At 39.7% G+C, this 19,697-nt stretch overlaps 1 protein-coding gene across 5 annotated transcripts in view; it reads right to left on the bottom strand.

Moving 5' to 3' along the window:
- Positions 1-501: 501 nt before the first annotated feature.
- The window catches only part of AMMECR1 (AMMECR nuclear protein 1), a 74,883-nt gene continuing 55,687 nt past the window's right edge, over positions 502-19,697 (bottom strand). The window contains exons 3-8 of one of the 5 annotated variants that reach the window (XR_008970927.1): positions 17,453-17,567; positions 10,691-10,781; positions 8,968-9,064; positions 4,872-4,945; positions 3,499-3,614; positions 502-2,820 (exon numbers count right to left, since the gene is read on the bottom strand). Coding sequence is in view for 2 of the 5 variants with exons in the window: in XM_057399457.1 (XP_057255440.1) it covers positions 4,831-4,945; positions 8,968-9,064; positions 10,691-10,781; positions 17,453-17,567 (418 nt within the window). In the remaining 3 variants the exon portion in view is untranslated. Of the gene's footprint in view, positions 4,946-8,967; positions 9,065-10,576; positions 10,782-17,452; positions 17,568-19,697 lie in introns of those variants that run through there. The other 4 variants (XR_008970926.1, XM_057399458.1, XM_057399457.1 and 1 more) reach the window with 4 other exon arrangements.

Here is a 19,697-nt window from a genome sequence, read left to right as displayed (position 1 = left end):
GTGTATTGAAATTATTTTAGGCGATACTTAAGATGTTCTTTGAATTCTGTTGAATAATGTTGCTGCAAGTAGTGTAGGACACGTACTGGTTACACCAGTCTAACTAGTTCTGCAACCAAGTTTTGCTTCAAAAGGTTGAACCCACTTCCCCCTCTCAGAGGGTAAGGAGCCCAAGACTGGACAAAATCCTACACTTAAAGTCAGACATAAAAAGTATGAAACTGAACTGATATAAATACTGATCAATATCCTGGTATAAACAGTGATATAAGTGACAAAAAACCTGATTTAACTTGGAGTGTTTAGTTACTCACTACTGAATTAGACTGAAAGCTTGCAGGCACCAGTCTACAGTCTAGAGCAGGTAAAATGGAAGGACACTGGAAAAATCTCCCAACAAACACATCACTGGCCTTGAACACTCACACTCGGTGCAAATGCTTCAGTAAAAACCTGACCAAGCCACACAGTAAAGCAGAGAAACAGAACAAGAAATGATGATTCTTTTTCCTTATTTATTGGGTAAATGATTTAAAAGGTAATAACAATAGTGTTAAAACTACTACAATATCTTTCCACAGCCATATCTCACAGACCCACAGATACCTTCTAGATTTTTTTTTTCTTTTTCCTCATTTTCCTCTTTTTAAGCCGTACTTAATATTAAAATGCCCATTTCAACAGTTTCTTCACACTAATAGCAATTAAATGTGGAAGGAAGAAGGATCTAGTTATAAAGGAAGGGGGTTCAGGTAATCTGTGATATTATTGTAATCAATCAAGTTACTAAGGAAGGAAGGAAAAGATGAGGCCTTACAAGCTACTCCAGGTAGCTCTAAGCCCATTATGTCACCATTGCATTAAAGATAACTCAAGATGCTGGTGAACAATTTAAAGTAATCTTTTTTTTTTTCTTTGTAACATATAAAACACTAAAATAACTTAGAAACTAGATCCAAATATCCTGAAAAGAATCAACTTTGATATACAAAAACAGTCATAAGTTGTTACAAAAGTTCCAAACAAAAGTTTGTTTTCTCAGTGCGTTTATGTACCAGCACAATTACTGGGTCCAGAGCAAAGAAAGAGGTTTTTCTTCTTTATTTTCTTCAACAGTAATAAAAAACGAGGAAAACATCTCTTTGTATAGAAAGAATCATTGCTGGTCTTCAGAATAAATGTAACCAGAAACCCTTAAATCTGAGAGGCACACTTTGGGTTTCTCTTTTTTATTTTTTATCTTTTTTTTTTTTTTAAACTTTTTTTGTTCTTTTTTTAACATAAAAGGAAAGTCACCAGTTTATTTCAGTGGAGGAGCTATTCAGGCTCCCCAAAGAAACTGAATTCCATTAACATCACTAGCAAAAATCAGTTAGAAACTGTACAAAAATAAAAAAGTTAACACATTTAATCCTGCAGGACTTTAGTAAGGACTGGAAGGCAGGCTTTAGGAGCAGCATTTGGGCATGGCTGGAGGCTTCTTTGGTTCGATCTAACACACATAAGAGATGTAACCTACTCCAGACAATGACTTTAAAAACCTGCACAGTTGAAGACAAGTAAAGAGGTCTGTATACAAACACCAGGTGTGCAAATGGATTCGTCTGCCTTGATTTCATAGCGTATCTGAGGTCAGAGCTTTAGTGTGCCCTCCCCTGCTGTGATCAGCATTGGGGTTGAGATGGTGAGAAGTCAGTGCTACAGCAGGCCAGGCAGAAGGAAGGCCACTTGGAGCATGACTAAATAATAGCTGCATTTCAAGTCTATGGTTTTGTTGTCTAACTCAGTTTACAGAAGAGGGGTTCAGGACATTATGCAAAAGAATTTAAAAAAACCCCAACAATCTCTGTAATGGAATAAGGCAAACTGAGTAGTGTAAAAAAAATTAACATTCCAACTTAAAATTAATTCAGCTACTTGGTTGTACCTTAACTTCTGATCAAGTACCCAAATTAAAGACAACGAAAACGATTGTAAAATCTGTATCTAGAATCAGCAATACATAAATGGGTACTAAACGTAACTACGAGGGACTGACATTGGTGGAAGCAATTGTTGATCAGCTTTAAGCAAACAGACCTATTCTGTCCCAGTGCATGTCACAGTGAACTGCACATTTTGTACAAACAAACCCACAATTACACATAAACAATCCGTAGCGTTTTCAGCACTTGCATGCTGAGGAGGTAGGTGCCCTAGAAACACTGTAGATATAGACTGATTATTCCAATCCTTCCCAAAAAATAGCATACAATCTGATTGACCACAGGCTCTGTAACAGTTTTTAATCAGTGATACAAAACTCTGGTCCAGAAGGGTCTGGCATGAACTCATTTCAAAAGCACACCTTTACAGTTTGTATAACACCCTTTTAACTAGATTTGTAAGCAACAGCTACTAAGAGATAGACAAAAATGCATTGTGCATTATGCTGTATACAAAAAGGAGACAAAACTATCCTTTTTTCCCCCAAGCCATGGTGGGAAGTATTGCTGACCTTGTCCTTAAAACCCTGCAGGATTGTTTATTCATCAGTATATCATTATTACACTGGTAAGAAATTCTGTATAACATCTGCATATATCGAAGAGCTTTTAAAAAATCTGATATGATTTTAGATCCGCATGACCAGTCACGTGACCTTCTTGAGGTTGATTAGCACCTTTCATACATATATATTTCTATATATAATAGAGCTTCTTTAAAAACTTCTAACAAGGAGCTCAGGCTGAAGCATGAGCTGTAACGAGATGACAGGTAAAGATGGGCTTGGATGACTTGTTTTTTGCAGCAGAATGATTCAGTTTGTGCTCAGTTTCCCTATAAGGGTAAGAAAAAAAAAAACCAAACCAACACAACTCTTGTCAGGTAGCCACTTGTTGACAATTTCCACTTGAAGACTAAGCCATTGACAAGTGTTCCCCAAGTAGAAACAAGATAACAGTATCATCCAAAATAGCCTCTGTATAAACATCTATGAATTTTTGCATCTTTTGGCTGGCATCTCTTGGCTCCTGAAATTTCAGGCCCTCTGCTTATAAATTAAGGCATCACAACTGAAAATGTTAATATTTGGACATCAGATGCTGTGGATGAAGGAATACCAAAGACCTTCTACAAGAACCTCCATAGAAATTAAGTGGCAAAGCTAACCTCACCTAAGGGATGAGCGGAATTTAGCCATATCTGGTTTTGAAACCCCATTGAAACCTTTTTTTACTATTAGTCTGATTTTTCTTTTTAAACAACTGAATTTTAATTGATTTTATCTACTGAATTTTATATATCTGTGTATTTACAAACATTCATTATTCAAAATAACTGGAATTTCTGCTTACTGTGGATTATTCACGCATATTAGGAAGGTCTTTTCTGTAATAGATGGCATGTGTTGTCCCCTAGAACATGCACTGAGCTACAGCAGGTATCGGGGTTCTGCAGGCACATGAGAGGAGCTAGCCCCTATCACATACTGGCCTCGCAATACACCACACATACCTTTTACTAAATCCTATTTTTACAGCAGGAAAAAGTTCCAATCCGTTCTCTTTCTTCTACTGTGTGGAGGGGAATCTGAATTATTACACAGTACTTTCAGCTCTCAAGTACTATTCCTGTAATAGATGAAAACATGTAAAATTATGACATACTTGTCCTGTGCTCTTTTTTTTTCTTTTTCAAACAATAGTTAACTTTATCTAACTATTCATGACTTGAAAAAACTCAACAAGTTCAAAAGCAGAACAAAACAGGGATTTTTATTTTCCAAAATAGGTTTGCTATAGAAATAAAAAAACCTCACTTAAAAAAAAATCCCCAAAAACCTGACACCAGAGCAGACTGAACACAGTTTGCTACAATATCTGGTGTGTTTGCTATATTTTTTCTAAGAATTTTATATATAAGTATATAGTTATGTCATAGACAAAGGCACTAAAATCTAAATCCATTTTCTTACTAATATGACATCTGCTACTCACCAACCTGTTTTTAAACACAAATGTCACTCCTAATTTGAGATCATCAGAAAGGCATCATCTCATTACAAATGCATCATCATGACTAGTCTTGACAGGGCTGGATTGCCTGCCGTTCCCAGCACAGGGTGGGACACAAAGGAACCTGGTGGCCAACTGGATTATGTTGTGCCCTATCAATTCAACCCCTTGATTAGGAAAATGCTGCTATGTTTAACGTCACCTCTTAATGTACACCTAATTGCTTCTCTTCATCCAAAAAAGCATTCTGGATGTCAGCCTTAACATTCTGGCTGCATGTGCTGGATCTGGAGATCATGTATATAGCTACATGTATACTCTTTACTGTGGGGGTGAACTATTGTACATAAAACATTATTAAGAACGTTATGAAAATGCAATTCATTGTCTAGTAGAATACCTGAATCTGATATGTTTCATTCCCTGTCATACCTACTAATGCAAAAGCCATGAATGCCTTTTTGCTAAGCAAAGCATCCCTAACAGTAATCCTTAAGCTCTTCCTTCCATCCACAGTCACAGAAAGCCTTGATTGATATAATTCAATGTTAATGAAGTAGAAATTTAAAATTTCATAAAAAACCCAAGGGCTATATAGGCTGCAAAAAAATCTGCAGTGACTCAGTAATAAAAAAAGTATGGGATCTTTGTAGTAATGCAGTTTTCCCTCCCGTTGCCATGATGGGCTTAACCAACTGAGAAGCCTCAACATGGCAACGGAAACTATCATCATAAAATGGTACAGTAATAGAGATAGCTAGACCAAGAAGGGGCAGGGTCTCCTGGGAAGAGGTCTGCAGAGAGGTCCAGTGACTGGTCATGCGGCTCAGTGTCAGGAATAATGGTTGTATGGTGGAAGGGGGTGCCCAATACCATTTTGGAAGTGATGATGCTGACGATGGGCAAGGTACTCTGTATAGCTCATCGTCATCTTCTCACTACGGTACCTAGAAAAGAGCAAAGAAGCAAATTCAAGAACTGTTACCAGGAAGCTGTAAGTAACACTAAAAATACTGTCCCAATGGTATGTGCAATGCTAACAACTCTGTACTTCTGATGGTAGAAATAAGACTAACTGCAGTTGCACAAGGGCAGGAGGGAACCACCATGGTTGTCAGGGTCATTCTTGAATCACACCACAAAGTGCTTATGGAAGACATTTTGAGTGAACAGAACTGTTAAAAATTGTTGCCTACTATGTTGCTCGAAGTAGAGGGAATAGAAACTCATGATGTTTTATTGAGTATGTCCCGCATCTTCAGCCAGCTCTTTACATAAACCCCGGGAGAAAATCTGTAAACAACTGCTACAGATTTTGGGGCTGTTTTTAAACTATCAGTGTGTAGTGTCTGCCAAATCCTGCTTTTAAAATAATCCCAGCTACATTAAATAGTTACATTCTTTTTAAACTAGAATCATACAGTCTGTCTCAAGTTAGAAGAGACCCATCAGGATCACTGAGTCAAACTCTGTGCTCCTCACAGGATTACCTAACACTAAACCATATGACCAAGAGCATTGTCCAGACACTTCTTGACATCTCGAGAGGCTTGGTGCCCTGACCCCTTCCTTGGGAACCTGTTCCAGTGACCAATCACCCTCTCAGTGAAGAACCTTTTCCTAACGTCCACTCTGAACTTCCCCTGATGCAGCCTCATTCCATTTCCTCACGTCCTATCACTGGTCACCAGAGACATCAGCACCTCCCCTCCTCTGCCCACCCTGAGGAAGTCGTAGACCACAATGAGGTCACCCCTCAGCCTTCTCCAGGCTGAACAAACCAAATGACCTCAGCTGCTGCTCACAAGTCTTGCCCCTCGATGCCTTTCATCATTGCGGTGTCCTCCTCTAGATACAATCTAACAGTCTGATATCCTTCTTACACTGAAGTACCCAAAACTGCCCACAGTACTCAAGGTGCAGTGTACAGTGCAGTGTAGAGTGGGACAATGACCTACTTTAACTGGCTAGCAATGCTGTGCTTCTTGTACCCCAGGACACGGTCGGCCCTTTGGGCTGCCAGGGCAAACTGTTGACTCCTGTTCAACTTGCCAGCAACCCAAACCCACAGATCTCTTTCTGCGGGGCTGCTCTCCAGCCTCTCATCCCCAGTTTGTATGTATAACCAGGATTACCCCATCCCAGGGGGAGAACCCTGCACGTGCTCTTGTTAAAGTTCATACAGTTGGTGATCCCCCAGCTCTCCAGATCTCTCTGTGAGGCCTTTCCATCCTCAAGGAGTCCACAGCTCCTCCCAGTTAAGTAAGACTGGCCACCAGCTTGATGTTACCCCATTTACTACACCTCTTTGAGCCTGACCCATTAGTCAGTTGTTCACCCAGCATAGGATGGATTTGTGTAGCTGTGTGCTGCACATTTTGTCCAGAAGACTGTGAGACAGTATCAAAAGCTTTGCTAAAATAAAACCCCCACATCTCGCCTTGGTCAACTAGATGGGTGACCTTGGCATAAAAGGAGATTACGTTGGTTAAGCAGGACTCCTCCCTCCTGAACCCGTGCTGCCTGTGATCAATGCCTACATTGTCTCTGAAGTGCTTTTCAATAGCTCCCAAAATAACCTTCTCCATAATTTTAGCAGGCACTGAAGCGAGACTGACAGGCCTGTAATTACCAGGGTCTTCTTACTCTTCCTGAAAATGGGACATTCGCCAGCTTTCAGCTGACCTCTCCAAGACTCCCAAGACCATTGAAAAATAATGGAGTGAGGTCCTGCAATACCATCAGCCAGCTCTATGCAACTAAAACCAGAATTCGGGCCCTGACAACAAGTATTTTGGACAGACTTGCATCAGTATTGACAAGGAACATATCGCCACGTTTACACTTATCTGCAGAAGCGTAAAATCTACATAAAACCAACACTATTCCACATTTCCACGAATTTCACTTAGAAAGACCTTTCATAAGAGATCTGGCAGATGAGGTTTGGTGAATTCAGCTGCAGTGATTTAAAATCCTTTCTGTCATGTTTTTCTTCTGCAGTTGCTCTGGTTGTTCTCTTTGTTCTCTTTTTTTTTTTCGGAAAAAAACACAACAGATGGCCCAACCACTTGCACTCGCAACCCAACACAAAGTTACAACTACTGTGGAGATACCACCTGCAGCGATGAAGGTGGCAAACGCATTTGCTTCTGTCACGTCTCTGCCAGAAGAGCAGAGCAGAACACCAGAACACCTTAGACAGGCAGTTTTGTGCTTCTGAGCACCAAAGTTTACTCCGTGTTTACTCCAGTGTTTGGTACTGATGTACTAATGTAACAAAACCGGTCCTTGCTTAGAGATCAGCTGTGGCTTTTCTGGAGTTGACAAGTAACCTGGTGAATGAAACCCCCACCAGTGAAACTCAACTGTAAGCTCAGCAGTTACTGAAGTTAGTTGTAAGTGGGTCAAAGTAGGCCAAAGGCAGCCTGGCTGGAATCACATCTTATGTGAGCAGATGGAAGAGAAAATGCAGTTCCTGTCCTTATGCATTTCAGACCCCCAGAATTGGTACATTTCATTCAGCTCCACTTTTTTTTAGTTATCTTCAAAACATGTCCAGAACTACTGGGTATGAGCCTGAAGTGAAGATAGTTAGAATTAGACTAGTTTTGATCAGCTTTATTCACACACAGGAGATCTGCTTTAATTCATGGTTGAAAAGGAAGTTAAAGGCACTTACTCCACTCTTCCATGCTTTACTATGCAACTAGAAGTTGTTAACATGAGGCTCTGAAAAAGGCTGTCTGAATGCTGGGAAATGGTTACTATTTTAATACTGCTGTTCAGAATATGTCAGCAGAAGCAGAGTTTTTAAATAAATAAAATAGCCAAAGAAAAACATTCTTAACATTTAAAATTATGCTCTATTCCACTTCATCAGGCCAGTGATTTTGCTGGAAGTTTGGATGTTGTGAACTCAAATATCTCAACATGGGGGTTTTGATGCTCTGGGATTTTTTTGAGGTGGCGGTGGTGGGTCTGGGGGGGGGGGGGTTTGCTTGTTCTGTGCTCACATCCCATTGCTCCAAACAAAATCATACAGCTGGAAGAATGCGTTGTGTAATGCAGAACATTTGTTTCTAGTAAAACATATTCCTTATTTACTGAGGTATAGAGAGATTGTAACTTAAGAACTACAGCACGGTTACCCTTGCCCTCAGCTATCTCTGTATATCCATTTTGAACAGAAGATATGTAGGCATACAGCTGAATAGTAAAAGGGGATTGGGTTCTGCATTTGGAGATTTAGCTGGACTCTCTAATAGCTAGCTAGAGTTTAGCAGTCATTTTATACCACAAACTTACACTAATCTACAGTTTCAGAGGTGTTCTTACAGACGTTTACTCCTCTACCCTTCACCATGTAACTACAATACTATGAGGCAGAATATCTGCTGCTAATTCTAAATATTCTGGCTCCCAGCCATTACAAAACCCTCAAGAACATATTTATTAAATTAGCAAGATCAAACACACTCATGTGCAAGAGTGACAGAGTAGGAATGTCTTCATTCCTGAGAATACTGACACAGTTTAAGCAGTAACTGGCTCTCGGATCAGGTACCTAGCTGGCACACCATCTGCTCAAACACAAATGGACAATGCCAAGTAATCCTTGTTCCCAACAACAGCCCCTGAACATCCATTACAGCCAATGACCAAACTGGACAAAGCGAGAGCTAATGTGCTAGTAAGATTTTTCAGTTATGAAACAAAATATGCAAGTACCCTGATGCGTGTGTAGACTGATACTTAACAACAGCCTTTTCCTTCTTCCTTAATGCCACTAATTCCTATGCAAGGAACAGATACTCTCAGAAGTCCACACTGCTATTGTGAAAAGAAACAAATCATTAATAATATATACAGGAAAGCTTACTATTAACATCTGAAATGAGCACTTGCCAATGAACACATCACAGTACTACAAAAACAGGACTTATCTGTGGTATCCCCCGATGCATACCTGGTTAGCTTTATTGTTTTCCTGAATTCATTAGTAATCGGAGCCTTGTAGCCTCCTTTCCTCAATAAGGAATCTATGGTTTGAATGTGGTCCCATCCTGTTGGATTTGACAGTAGTAAAACTTAGTAAGAAATACAGCAATAAGAATAGATGTTGCAAAAATACAGACAGTACATAGAGTTACTGATAATTAAAGTGCTCTGCTGACATTCTGTATCAAACATAGAACATTCTTCCCTCCTTAGAACAGCTAAAGGAGTTGGTTACACAGAGTTTACTCTACAAACAGGAGACATCTCTGTCTTGTAGTTGTAATATATTAACGGTGGGCCCACTATATCCAGGTGTCTTAGACTAGGGCAGGATACAAAATTAAACCTTTCTGCAATGTTCAGGTACAATAATGTATCACAATTACTTTATAAATACCTAGGAGAGCATCAAAAACTAAATTTCTGTATAAAATTTAAAAGAATTATTAGCTGAGCTTGTGCAGAGAATTTGAGGTGAGACTTATTCATAAATATAACAACTTTACAGTGATACATCTGATTTCAGAACTACTGTATTATATTGTAGGTGTCTGGGTAATTAAAAAAGTGATGGTTTAAAACCTCAGTCATCACTGTTCTCAATAACATTTTCATGCTATTCATAACACCTATTTATTGATTTTAAAAGCCTAATATTTTCAGTAGCTGTCTGACATGTTATTTCCAAAAGATGCAATTAGATTAGTCACATTGTTACATTAAAATAAAGGTAGTTTGGGGTACATAAAAAAATACAAATGAGTAGTTGTGGGTGCTGTAAGTCAGATTGCAGTGCACAGTCTGCTAAAGCTATCTAGAAATTTAAACACACCCCACCCCCCCCAAATCCCTGAATTTAAAAAAAGCAGCTTGGAAAGCCTCTAAATTTTTAAGTGACTATTTGGAAACAGAATTATCAATTAAAGATGATCCTCACTAAAGGTATGATCCTATTCCTTAGTAGACCAATTCAAATATAAAAAGGCTAAGAAAACCCCACCCCAAAACCCAACAACAATGCAAAATATACAAGATAGAGAGATGCTGTCAAGCCTGGAAGAAAATCTCCGTAGTGGTCATAGTCAGCTGCTTAGTCCAAATGATTACTGTTCCACAAAATCTACTACAGGTTTTAATTCACAAAATTAATTCTGTGCCTCTATAAAAAGGGCCTTTAACAACATTAATGAAAGCAATTCCCTTCCATCCATCAGAAAACCTGGGAAGCCAGTGCTCATAAAAGGTAAGAAGAACTAGCAGAAAGTACCTGTAACTGAATAAAAAGACCCAACACTTTTCATTGCAAATTTTGGAAGAGCTCAGCTGTAAGTTAAATATACATCCCATGACTTAACAGAGATTTTGCATGTCACCAATATCACAGCTAACAACTACGAAAACTGGCAGCTTTTAACAACTGGGAAGTTGGTTGACAGCATGTACCACCCCTCCATATTTTATTTCCTACAGCTATGCTGCATTTATGACTGGTTTTAAAACAGCTACAGGTTACTGAATCCCTGCAAGGGGGACTGACACAGGCATGTAATCAGCATTTTATATAAGAGTCTTCTTACAATTAAATATTGCTCCATCATCTGACATCAGTGCAAGGTCAAATATTGCATTTTAGATTTATAGGTATGTTTAAATTCTTCACCAGATCATATGAAATAAAGTGCAACAATGACCTTGCTCCTTTGCAACCTCCGGTAAGTAGGTGGCGGTGCGTTTTGATCCTTTTTCATTGATGAATTCTATTCTAATGCCATGTACACCCACCTGCAAGAAATCGGCAGCTTTATTAGTACACTGAAAGAAAAAAAGATACAAGAGATTTCTATCATGACAAAACCAAAACGTGAACCTTCCAGTGGCTAACACCGTTCTGTGAGGAGCTTCAGGACGTGGCACTGAAGCAAATGTCATCTTTTTGAAAGGTATTCACCTTCCAGCCTCGTGAGTTCTGCAGTGGCACAAATAAGCTCCTCGGCTCCCCACCACAGAGCTTCATTTCTGGTCTGAAGGAAAGCAGCTGAGATGCAGAAGTCATTCTGTCTCCCTCTGACTCGGTCAGCAATGCTGTTGCTGAGAAAATCCCCTGGTCACCAGATAAAATCTGCAGGCAACCACAGCACTGGCAAATCTGAAGATGCTTCAGTTTTCAAAGTAATCAATTTTGTTCAAAGTAACAACTGAACAATGAAAGATCTGTCACACTGCGAACTCCAGCCTGGAGTCTTCCAAATTTCTGCCAATGTATGACGCATTTTAAAGTATTCAGCTTCAGATTCCTATTTCCTTGTATGAGAAAATACCAGGATGGAAATCAAAATTACTAGTATCAAGGAGTTAGATGTAGATAAAGTTGAAGTTCCAAGAACAATAAAAGAGGCTTGGCACCTTTGCAGGGCACTGTTTAAGCACCCAGTTTTCCAGGTGCAATAGTTCTCTTGAGAGCACTTGGACCAGGCAGCCACAAAAGACATACATTCCAGTGCCAGTGAGGTTTCAGTTGCTTTGAGTTCTGTGCATAAACACACAGCATTAGCAGACAGACATTTTCATGCCCACATAATTGTTAATTCCATTTAAATCCAAAGTTCCCAATCTTGTATGTGAAAATGAACAGTTTATGTCTCAAAGGGTATTGGGTTACTTGGTATGGCACTTATTTGATATGCTGTAAGTTTTTCCAATGACAACCTATTTTACTGTAACTGCCTGACAGAAAACAAAATCAGGAGTATTGAGAGAGCTCTACCACTTGCTCAGTTAACATATTTGCTTATATTAAGAGTTTATTTTTTAATCTTTATCTAAGACACAAGGGTGGGGGAACAGGAAGAAGAGTCTCTCTTGTGGCTGGCCATGGCCTCAACAATTTCTCCCCATGAACTTCACATTGCTTAAATAGGAAAAGTTACTTGGAGACTAACAAATTTAATTCACTGCAAATTTCAACACAGCGTTTCATTACCAAATACTCCTAAACCTAACTTTCATAATGGGGGTATATAATCACTACAGATCTTATCTGTATACTTGGATGATGTAATTAGAAACCCAAAGGGCCTGAAAGTAAAATGAAGCAGTTTTAGAAGCTGAAATGAGCCTACTGAGTTTATTCCAAGAACAGAGTAAGCTTTTGCAGCTGGTGATTTTCTGTCTATATTCAGTTGCCTAAGCACTAACATCAAGTATTTTCAGGTTTTTCACACCTTAAAAACCTGCAAAATATTAGATCCTAATTCTACACAACTGTTCTGCATAGTAGTGATAGTGTAGTACTCATGAGAAACTAAGCAGAAACACTAGTGATGTATTAAGTACGACCCAACATTCAAGCAGTAGGAATTGCACTGGACTGGATGTTTCCCATTAACCATTTTAATGGACTTTAGGCTCATGTCTGTAGAAGAGAAAGAGTAGAACAGAATTAATAAGGCAACGCAACTGCACCCCCAATTTCTTTGGTTGAGAAGATCTTGCAGCATTCTGTGAAGCAGGAATTCCAACTGTGTAGCTAAGCAGTACTCTTAGTCCAGTACAAATGGCTTTTCATTGTTTATCTCCAGTTAATCAAAACCAGGCCTGAGCTAAACAAATGGAAAGCCACACACAAACAAAATAAGGATGATCCACGCTAAGACCAGCACGGGCACAGTCAGGAATTTGACTTCCTCAGGGAACCAATGTTCCTGTATTGATGAGAACCCTTGTGAAATTTCCTAAAGTACTCCTCTCAAAGGTGGAAGGTAAGGGCTAAGTACCTGTTTGGAAGGCATCAGCTGCAGGACAGCCCTTACTGCCAGCACACCAGTTAAACAGCGACAAACCCTGTGCCTGCCTCCCAGTTCTACCAGTAAAAGCATTTACCTAACCACAGGATGAACCAGGTCAGGCTGTTCTGGGTTATGGCTGATCCTCCTACGTACTTACGGTTTGTCATCTCAGTCTTTGAACAGCAGCAAGCTATAAACATTTCCAAATAAAAGGCTGGCTTGACAGGACAAGGGGTGATGGCTTTAAACTGACAAGAGGGGAGAGTGAGATGAGCTCTTAGGCAGAAGCTCTTCCCTGTGAGGGTGCTGAGGCGCTGGCACAGGGTGCCCAGAGAAGCTGTGGCTGCCCCATCCCTGGCAGTGTTCAAGGCCAGCCTGGACACAGGGGCTTGGAGCAAGCTGCTCTAGTGGAAGGGGTCCCTGCCCGTGGCAGGGGTTGGAGCTGGATGAGCTTTAAGGTCCCTTCCAACACAAACCAGGCTGGGAATCTGTAACTTGCAAGGTATTCCTTTTGATTCTACATAACACAGTAACTTTCCCCTTTATTTACCTAACTAGTACTGTGGAAATAGCTGCATACAAACTTGCCTGGAGATGGAGCAGTTCAAAGCGATTATTGCTACTTATTAGAAGCTGACCCCACTTTTTATTAGCTGAATTCTACAGCTTTTTAGCCTCACGTTTGTAGCAAATATTCTGGCTTCTTTCTGATCATCCTTAGTAGGGCTTAAATATGACATGCTGATTTAACAAAGGAGGCTAAAGACTACTCAGGAGATACGCTCTCCACTTGATGGCAGGCATTCTTTTTTAAATGCATCATTTATTTACGTACATGAAATCACTGAGTATCATCCAAAGAGAATAAAATATTGAGATCAAGACTCTTTCTTCTAAAGAATACAAGCTGCAGGAGTTGCTGGTGCCACTGCACTTTTAAGAAGGAAAGAATTTCCACAACCCTTAAACGTACTAACTTCATAACAATGAAAAGCCACCTTTCGGTCAACACCTCAGTTTGCTACAACTGTTTAGGCTAATATTTAAACCAGAGCACACAGGCTAAAGGCCTTTTGTATCAACACAGCAAGCAATTCTGCAGATTTGACTTTACTGAAGAACAGCAACTTCAGGGCAAAGATCTCTTTCAAGGTATTTTAAGGAACAGCCTGTGGTCAATTCTAGTTATTTATTACCCTGGTGGAATTACAATGATGTTTTCCAAAAAGTTTCTAATTATAATTACGTACAATTACAATGTTCATGATGTTTTAATTAAAAATGGGCAGAGGACCTGAGTTTGCAGGACAGGCTTTACCTTCTAGCAAAACCCCCCCAGATTCTTCATTAAATTAATGAGAAAATCAATTAGAACAGTTGCTGTAACATGAAATAGAGAGGGAACGAGTAGAGGCACTTTGCTCTTCTCTTCTGTATTTCTAGAACACTCTCTCAAGGAGGCAGAGCCGGAAGCACCGAAACTGGAATTGCAAGACCTACAACTTGATCATACCTTATATACACCGTCTGTGGGATCTGAATGCACTTACAGGGCATTCTGAGTGTAGGCTCATTTACCCTAATGGCAGGCCTACAAGCTCCACAAACCAAACAGATGATCTTTCTAAAGGACCCAAAGCCATGGTACTTCACAGCAATCTATTCAAGCTCTTCTACATTCCTTCTTTTGGGGTGCTGCTAAGTAAACACAGAGTTCCAAGTACAACATGAGATGCAAGTGCATCTGCATTAGGAATGAACAGCAAAACTGGAGACACTAGTTCATAACTCCCAGAGTTCATTTCAAAGCCTTACATCTGTTCAATTACTACAGTGCACTGCAATTCACATGAAGTCCCACGTAAGTAAGAATGCCATGTTACAGTTTAGGAAGCACGCTCATGAACCATGGCATGGAATTAGTCCTATAAAGGTGTGCGCTTCCTCCTAGTTACCTTAATAAAAGGTGGAAATAGCAGCAAGTTGAAAAATCACATGGGAGCTAAGAGCAGTCTATTACTGTCTCACTTGGCTGAAGCTTCTGTTGCAAAAGGATCTCACATTGGTTTTGACAACTGACATATTGTTTCCATTCAGGAAGACGATTCATTAATTAGAGAACAGAGTATCTACACTCTGCTTCACGATACAGGAGACACTCCTGAGCTGGGTCTTCACATGATCTCGTATCAAAGCCACCAGACCACTGGGAGTCATCTGAATTGGCGATTTTGAAATACAGTGACATCTTGTCAGCAACCTGCTGATTTGCCCCCTCAGGACCATCAGTACCATCAGCCCTACAGAAATAAGGTCTCCTAACCAGGGTGACGTCCTTCAGGGTGATCTTAGCGTTATACAGGATGAAAGACACAGAATCTCTCTGTACATCATACTCTATAGGCATCCTGAAATGTCCTTTTGCCATTGATATTGCATAACTGCAGCTCCTTTAAAGGAAACACAGATGACGTAAGCTATCTACTGACAGGAGCACAAACAGTGATGAATCGTCCCTTTAAAGACTAACAATTACAAATTTTATCTTCCCCGTATTTATATACACAACCCCCACAGCCCTTTTACATGGAAAGCTTGTGGATCATCCACAGCTGTACATGGTACAATCATTAAAAAACCTTAAATGGAATAGGAGAGAGCAACTAAGCAAATGGATAACACAAAGACTATTCTATTTTTGACCCTTCCACTCTTCCCTCATAAGCCAGGGCTTTCCAGTAAGAAGATCGTAAGAATCCATAAAATCAGTCAGAACCGAGCAAGACTACAGTTCTGCACTGAGCTTCTTTACAGTTGTTAAAGTCTCAAGGACTTTGCAACAAGATACAGAAAGGACATAGAAAGTAAACCCCTCCCTTGTTTCATACAAGAATTAGTTATGAATCAGAAGTCTTCCAAGGAACAAAATCAAAAATAGTCTTCCTGAGGTAGAGCGTAGGTTTAAACTCAGGCTTTGGCTTCAGCTTCTCTTGTAAGGAAGAACAGTTGGGTCATGTCAGAAGTTTATTATTGAGAGAATAAACCAGCATCTAGTAATTTTGACAGACCACATGGAAAGAGCTAAACGCTATTTCATTAAGCACCTCACATAATGAGACATTTCTGAGTGTATTCACAGTCTGACTTTTAATGAACTATAATAAATGCGATGAAACTGAAAACATCACAGTGGTTACTACCAGAAGTCAACCTAATAAAGCAGAAAAACTCTACCACTTTTAATTTTGACTTTAGTTTGGTTTAGTATTAAAAGTCACTCCAGTTTTGATTACTTGAAAACACTGCTTGAAGCGCTCTTAACATCTCGGTGACAAGGCAAGTTCCTTCTCTGAACAAAGCTCCAGGTTGGGAATGCACAGGCAGTTCCGGAAAAGGTTTATTTCTGTCTGACATTACATAAAAAATGAATAATTCTGGTTCTGGTGAAAACGCTGATAAACCCCAAAGGAAACTTGCATTCATCTTCTTCAAAATCACATACCAGAAGGTAAGGAGTCCTTGCCACTCTGAGGTGAACAGGAAATCTTTTCTGTCAGATTTTCAGCCACTGTAAAATTCATAATGCTGGGGTTACTGCAGGATACACCACTGTGATACAGTGGGGCCTCTTTCCATTTTAACAACAAATGCAATCGTGTTCAATATGCATTTGTTACATGGGAACACAACAGCAACTTCTTTTTCTCATCCTAAGTATTTAGCAGGGCTAAATCATCATTAAAGGGAAATGCTGTAACTGTGTCTGCCATTACAGCATGTCCACTATCATACATGACAATTTCAATTTCTGTTTCATGTTCATTCGAGTACAGACTCAAGAACAATACAACAGTGGCACTGAGATGAAAAATTCATCTTAAGTTCAGTAACTTGTTTTTTGCAAGTGTCTAATACCAAATAATTCGGCAAAAGCAGAAGAGTACAGAATAACACCTCCTTCAGTACAGCTTCCCAGAAATCATTCTAAAAGCAGCCTTTGCTTCTTAATCTCTTATTCTGCTGGTCCAAAACAACGCCTGCAAGGTTTCCTAGAGCCTAACAATTAAAATGGATCCTGCTCCATGCTAGGAAAAACAAGAGCAATGATTTACTTGGCCTCACTGTACAGGGGCTTTGTGGGGTCTGTGCAGACCACCTGCTTTGAATGCAAAGAGTGTTTTGGGAAAGATAAATGGCTCAGTCCTACAAGCTAAAAAAGGCAGCTTGTTTTGGGACTGCAGGTTTTTGCAGTGCTTGTTTCAGAAGCATGCACCAGACTCTGAACTTTCATACTGAAACATCCTCTTTCTAGAATCAGTGGCCTGATCTACCATGTTCCTGTAGTTAACTTTGCTGCAAGAGAGGTCTTGGACAATGTCTTGCTTGATGGAGCATGAGACATAAATACAGCTGTGCAGACCATTCTTATTCTGAGTAACTAAGTGAGCAAGAACAGAACTTGGTTCCACTTTCACAGCACAAATTTTTAAGGTGACAGTTCTATCAAAAAGGATCTTTTCAATCTGTGCACGAAACAATGTGCAGAAAGTGCAAAATATACAGTGACAACTACACTAAATATACGCAGCCGATTTCCATGGTGTGAGTTCTGCTATAGATGTACATGGTACGAAAGTCATTTTCTTAGGAGATACCTGACATCCTTACCTCCCAGTCCATGTAGTCACATACATCTTCAAAGTTAGTGAGTAGAGACACTGAGCAGAAAAGCCGTGGCAGCTCATCCCTCGTCATGGGGGGAAAACGACTATCTTTAAGGGCACTGTTGAAGACAAAACACAATTTCAAAGGATTTTTTTTTTTTTAATTAATGTTCAGGGATCAAATGAATCAACTGAAAAGTGCAAAAGACAAAAAAATCCCGATGAAGTGATGACCAGTTTGATATTCCAGCTGCCAGGGTCACACACACCGACCACCATCCCCAGCTTTCTCCTTAGCCATTTGGTTCAGTTCTTGGCTGGTGTTCTGGGGCTATTCCTTCCTGAGCTCATTTTGCTACTGTGACAATCTCACTAATGAAGCAGCAGAAAGGTTTTGGAATAAGTTACAAAAGCAACAGCTTTTTACTGGTAATTTAGGAAATATCTTTCAAAAAGGATTAAAGTATACACCACAAAGTAGAGGGGGAAATTCTATAGCCTGTGGTAATCAAACACACAACACAGGAATCGAACTGTAGAACTTAATTACCCAGTGAAAAATAATCCAAACAAGCAGAACATTCTCCCAAAAGAGCAATAACATTCATGCTCACTGGCAAAGGTGAATATATAAAGGTAAAAACATCCAAGGGCTCTACAGAGCTGTAAAGCTACAGGACTCGAGGATGTTCTGCAAAGCAGATGTAACGATTAGTAACAGGGAAGCTTGCACACAGCTAAGCTAATCCTCAGGCTAACACACCACTCTACAGACAAACACACACCTAACAGGGTAAAATCAGCACAGAGAGGAACTACCTGTGCACATGCCAGAACACTTTGGCAAACAAAGCTGTTAACAGACAGCGAGCTGTACCACGAGTAAGAACATCTGTTAACAACCTACTTGCGTAAGTTTGGTTAAGAACCAGTTACATTGGAAAAGGGGAGGTTAAAGTGAGGATGGCATCTCCTAATTTTGTATTCTGGTAAGGTTTGAAATATGACATGTATGAATACAAACGTGCTCATCTCCAACAAAAACACTGCTCTGCAACTGAGCTTTTGGAGGAGTAAAATACCATTTAAGAGACTTACTAAAGTACTAGAAATACTTCACGTGTCTCATCATTTCAGCTAACAATCAGATCATTCTTACTCGTTTTACTTGTCATACAGCCGGTGATTGCCATTAGCTGAGATCACCGCAGCCATGGCCACGGTATTTAGAATACGGCTGAAGTCTCTGCATCACATACCACTGTATTTTATAAAGAGTAGTATAACTTTATCAAAGCAGACGAAATAGGAACATGTAAGCAAAAAAATGTAAGGTTTAGCTAAAGGAAATCATCATGTGTATAACCAGAAATAGCTTCCCATCATGAATTAATACCATACACTGAAGAGTTAAAACAGAATCTGTATTTTCTTGGGGTGAGGGGAAGGCAGGCTTTTACCCTAGCTATGCTATAAGTACAAAATAGAACATAGTCCTGGAACTTTGACTAGAAGCCCTTCCTCAAGCTTTGGTATTTTGACATTACAAAATAGGTCAGAAATTTACACTTTCATTATGAAGACAAATTCACTATGTAACTAATTAACAGCAGGCCTACACTAGCCATTATTTAGGGGTAATTCTAGGCAACCCCCATTAGAGTTGCCATAGACATGAGAGAAATAGTAACGGGAGTATGCTCTGACCAAAGGGCCAGCTCAAACCAGAAGTCCATAGAACCCAGTATTCAGTAATAATCAACAGCAGTTCACAAAATGAATGAACACAGTAAATATCTTCCCTGGAATACTCTCCAGGAATCCAGCTCTTTACAGCTTAGGTGTTCTGAGCCAGAAATGGCATCTCTGCACTTAGAAGCAGTTTAGTAAGTGCACACATACACACTTTCAGATTTTCATCCCACCTTTTACTAAAAATTACCTTCAGAAATCCCAATACTCTTCAAATCCGTCACCATGAGTTTGCTTATATGCAAATTCCTCCTTTCCTCAACATGTGCTCTACCTGCATCCTATAACCAATCTATTTGAACACTACTAAAAAGCACCCAGAGACACAAGCATTATTAACTAACAACTGCGCTCATGGATATTGCCCAAACTTGTTTAAAAACTTGTGGTTTTTTCATAATTTATGCAACAATCTTACTATGCAAAACATTTCCCGTATAGTAAAACTATACAGCTTTCAGAAAGTTACAGGGTTTTTTGCACCACTTGCTAGCAGT

Source organism: Pezoporus wallicus, unplaced genomic scaffold, assembly GCF_028554395.1.
Source record: "Pezoporus wallicus isolate ANWC-B61680 ecotype Strahan unplaced genomic scaffold, APGP_CSIRO_Pwel_v1 contig_13659, whole genome shotgun sequence".
NCBI lineage: Eukaryota > Metazoa > Chordata > Aves > Psittaciformes > Psittacidae > Pezoporus > Pezoporus wallicus.
The sequence above is the reverse complement of the archived record's forward strand: the minus strand, read 5'-3'. Positions and strand labels throughout refer to the sequence as shown.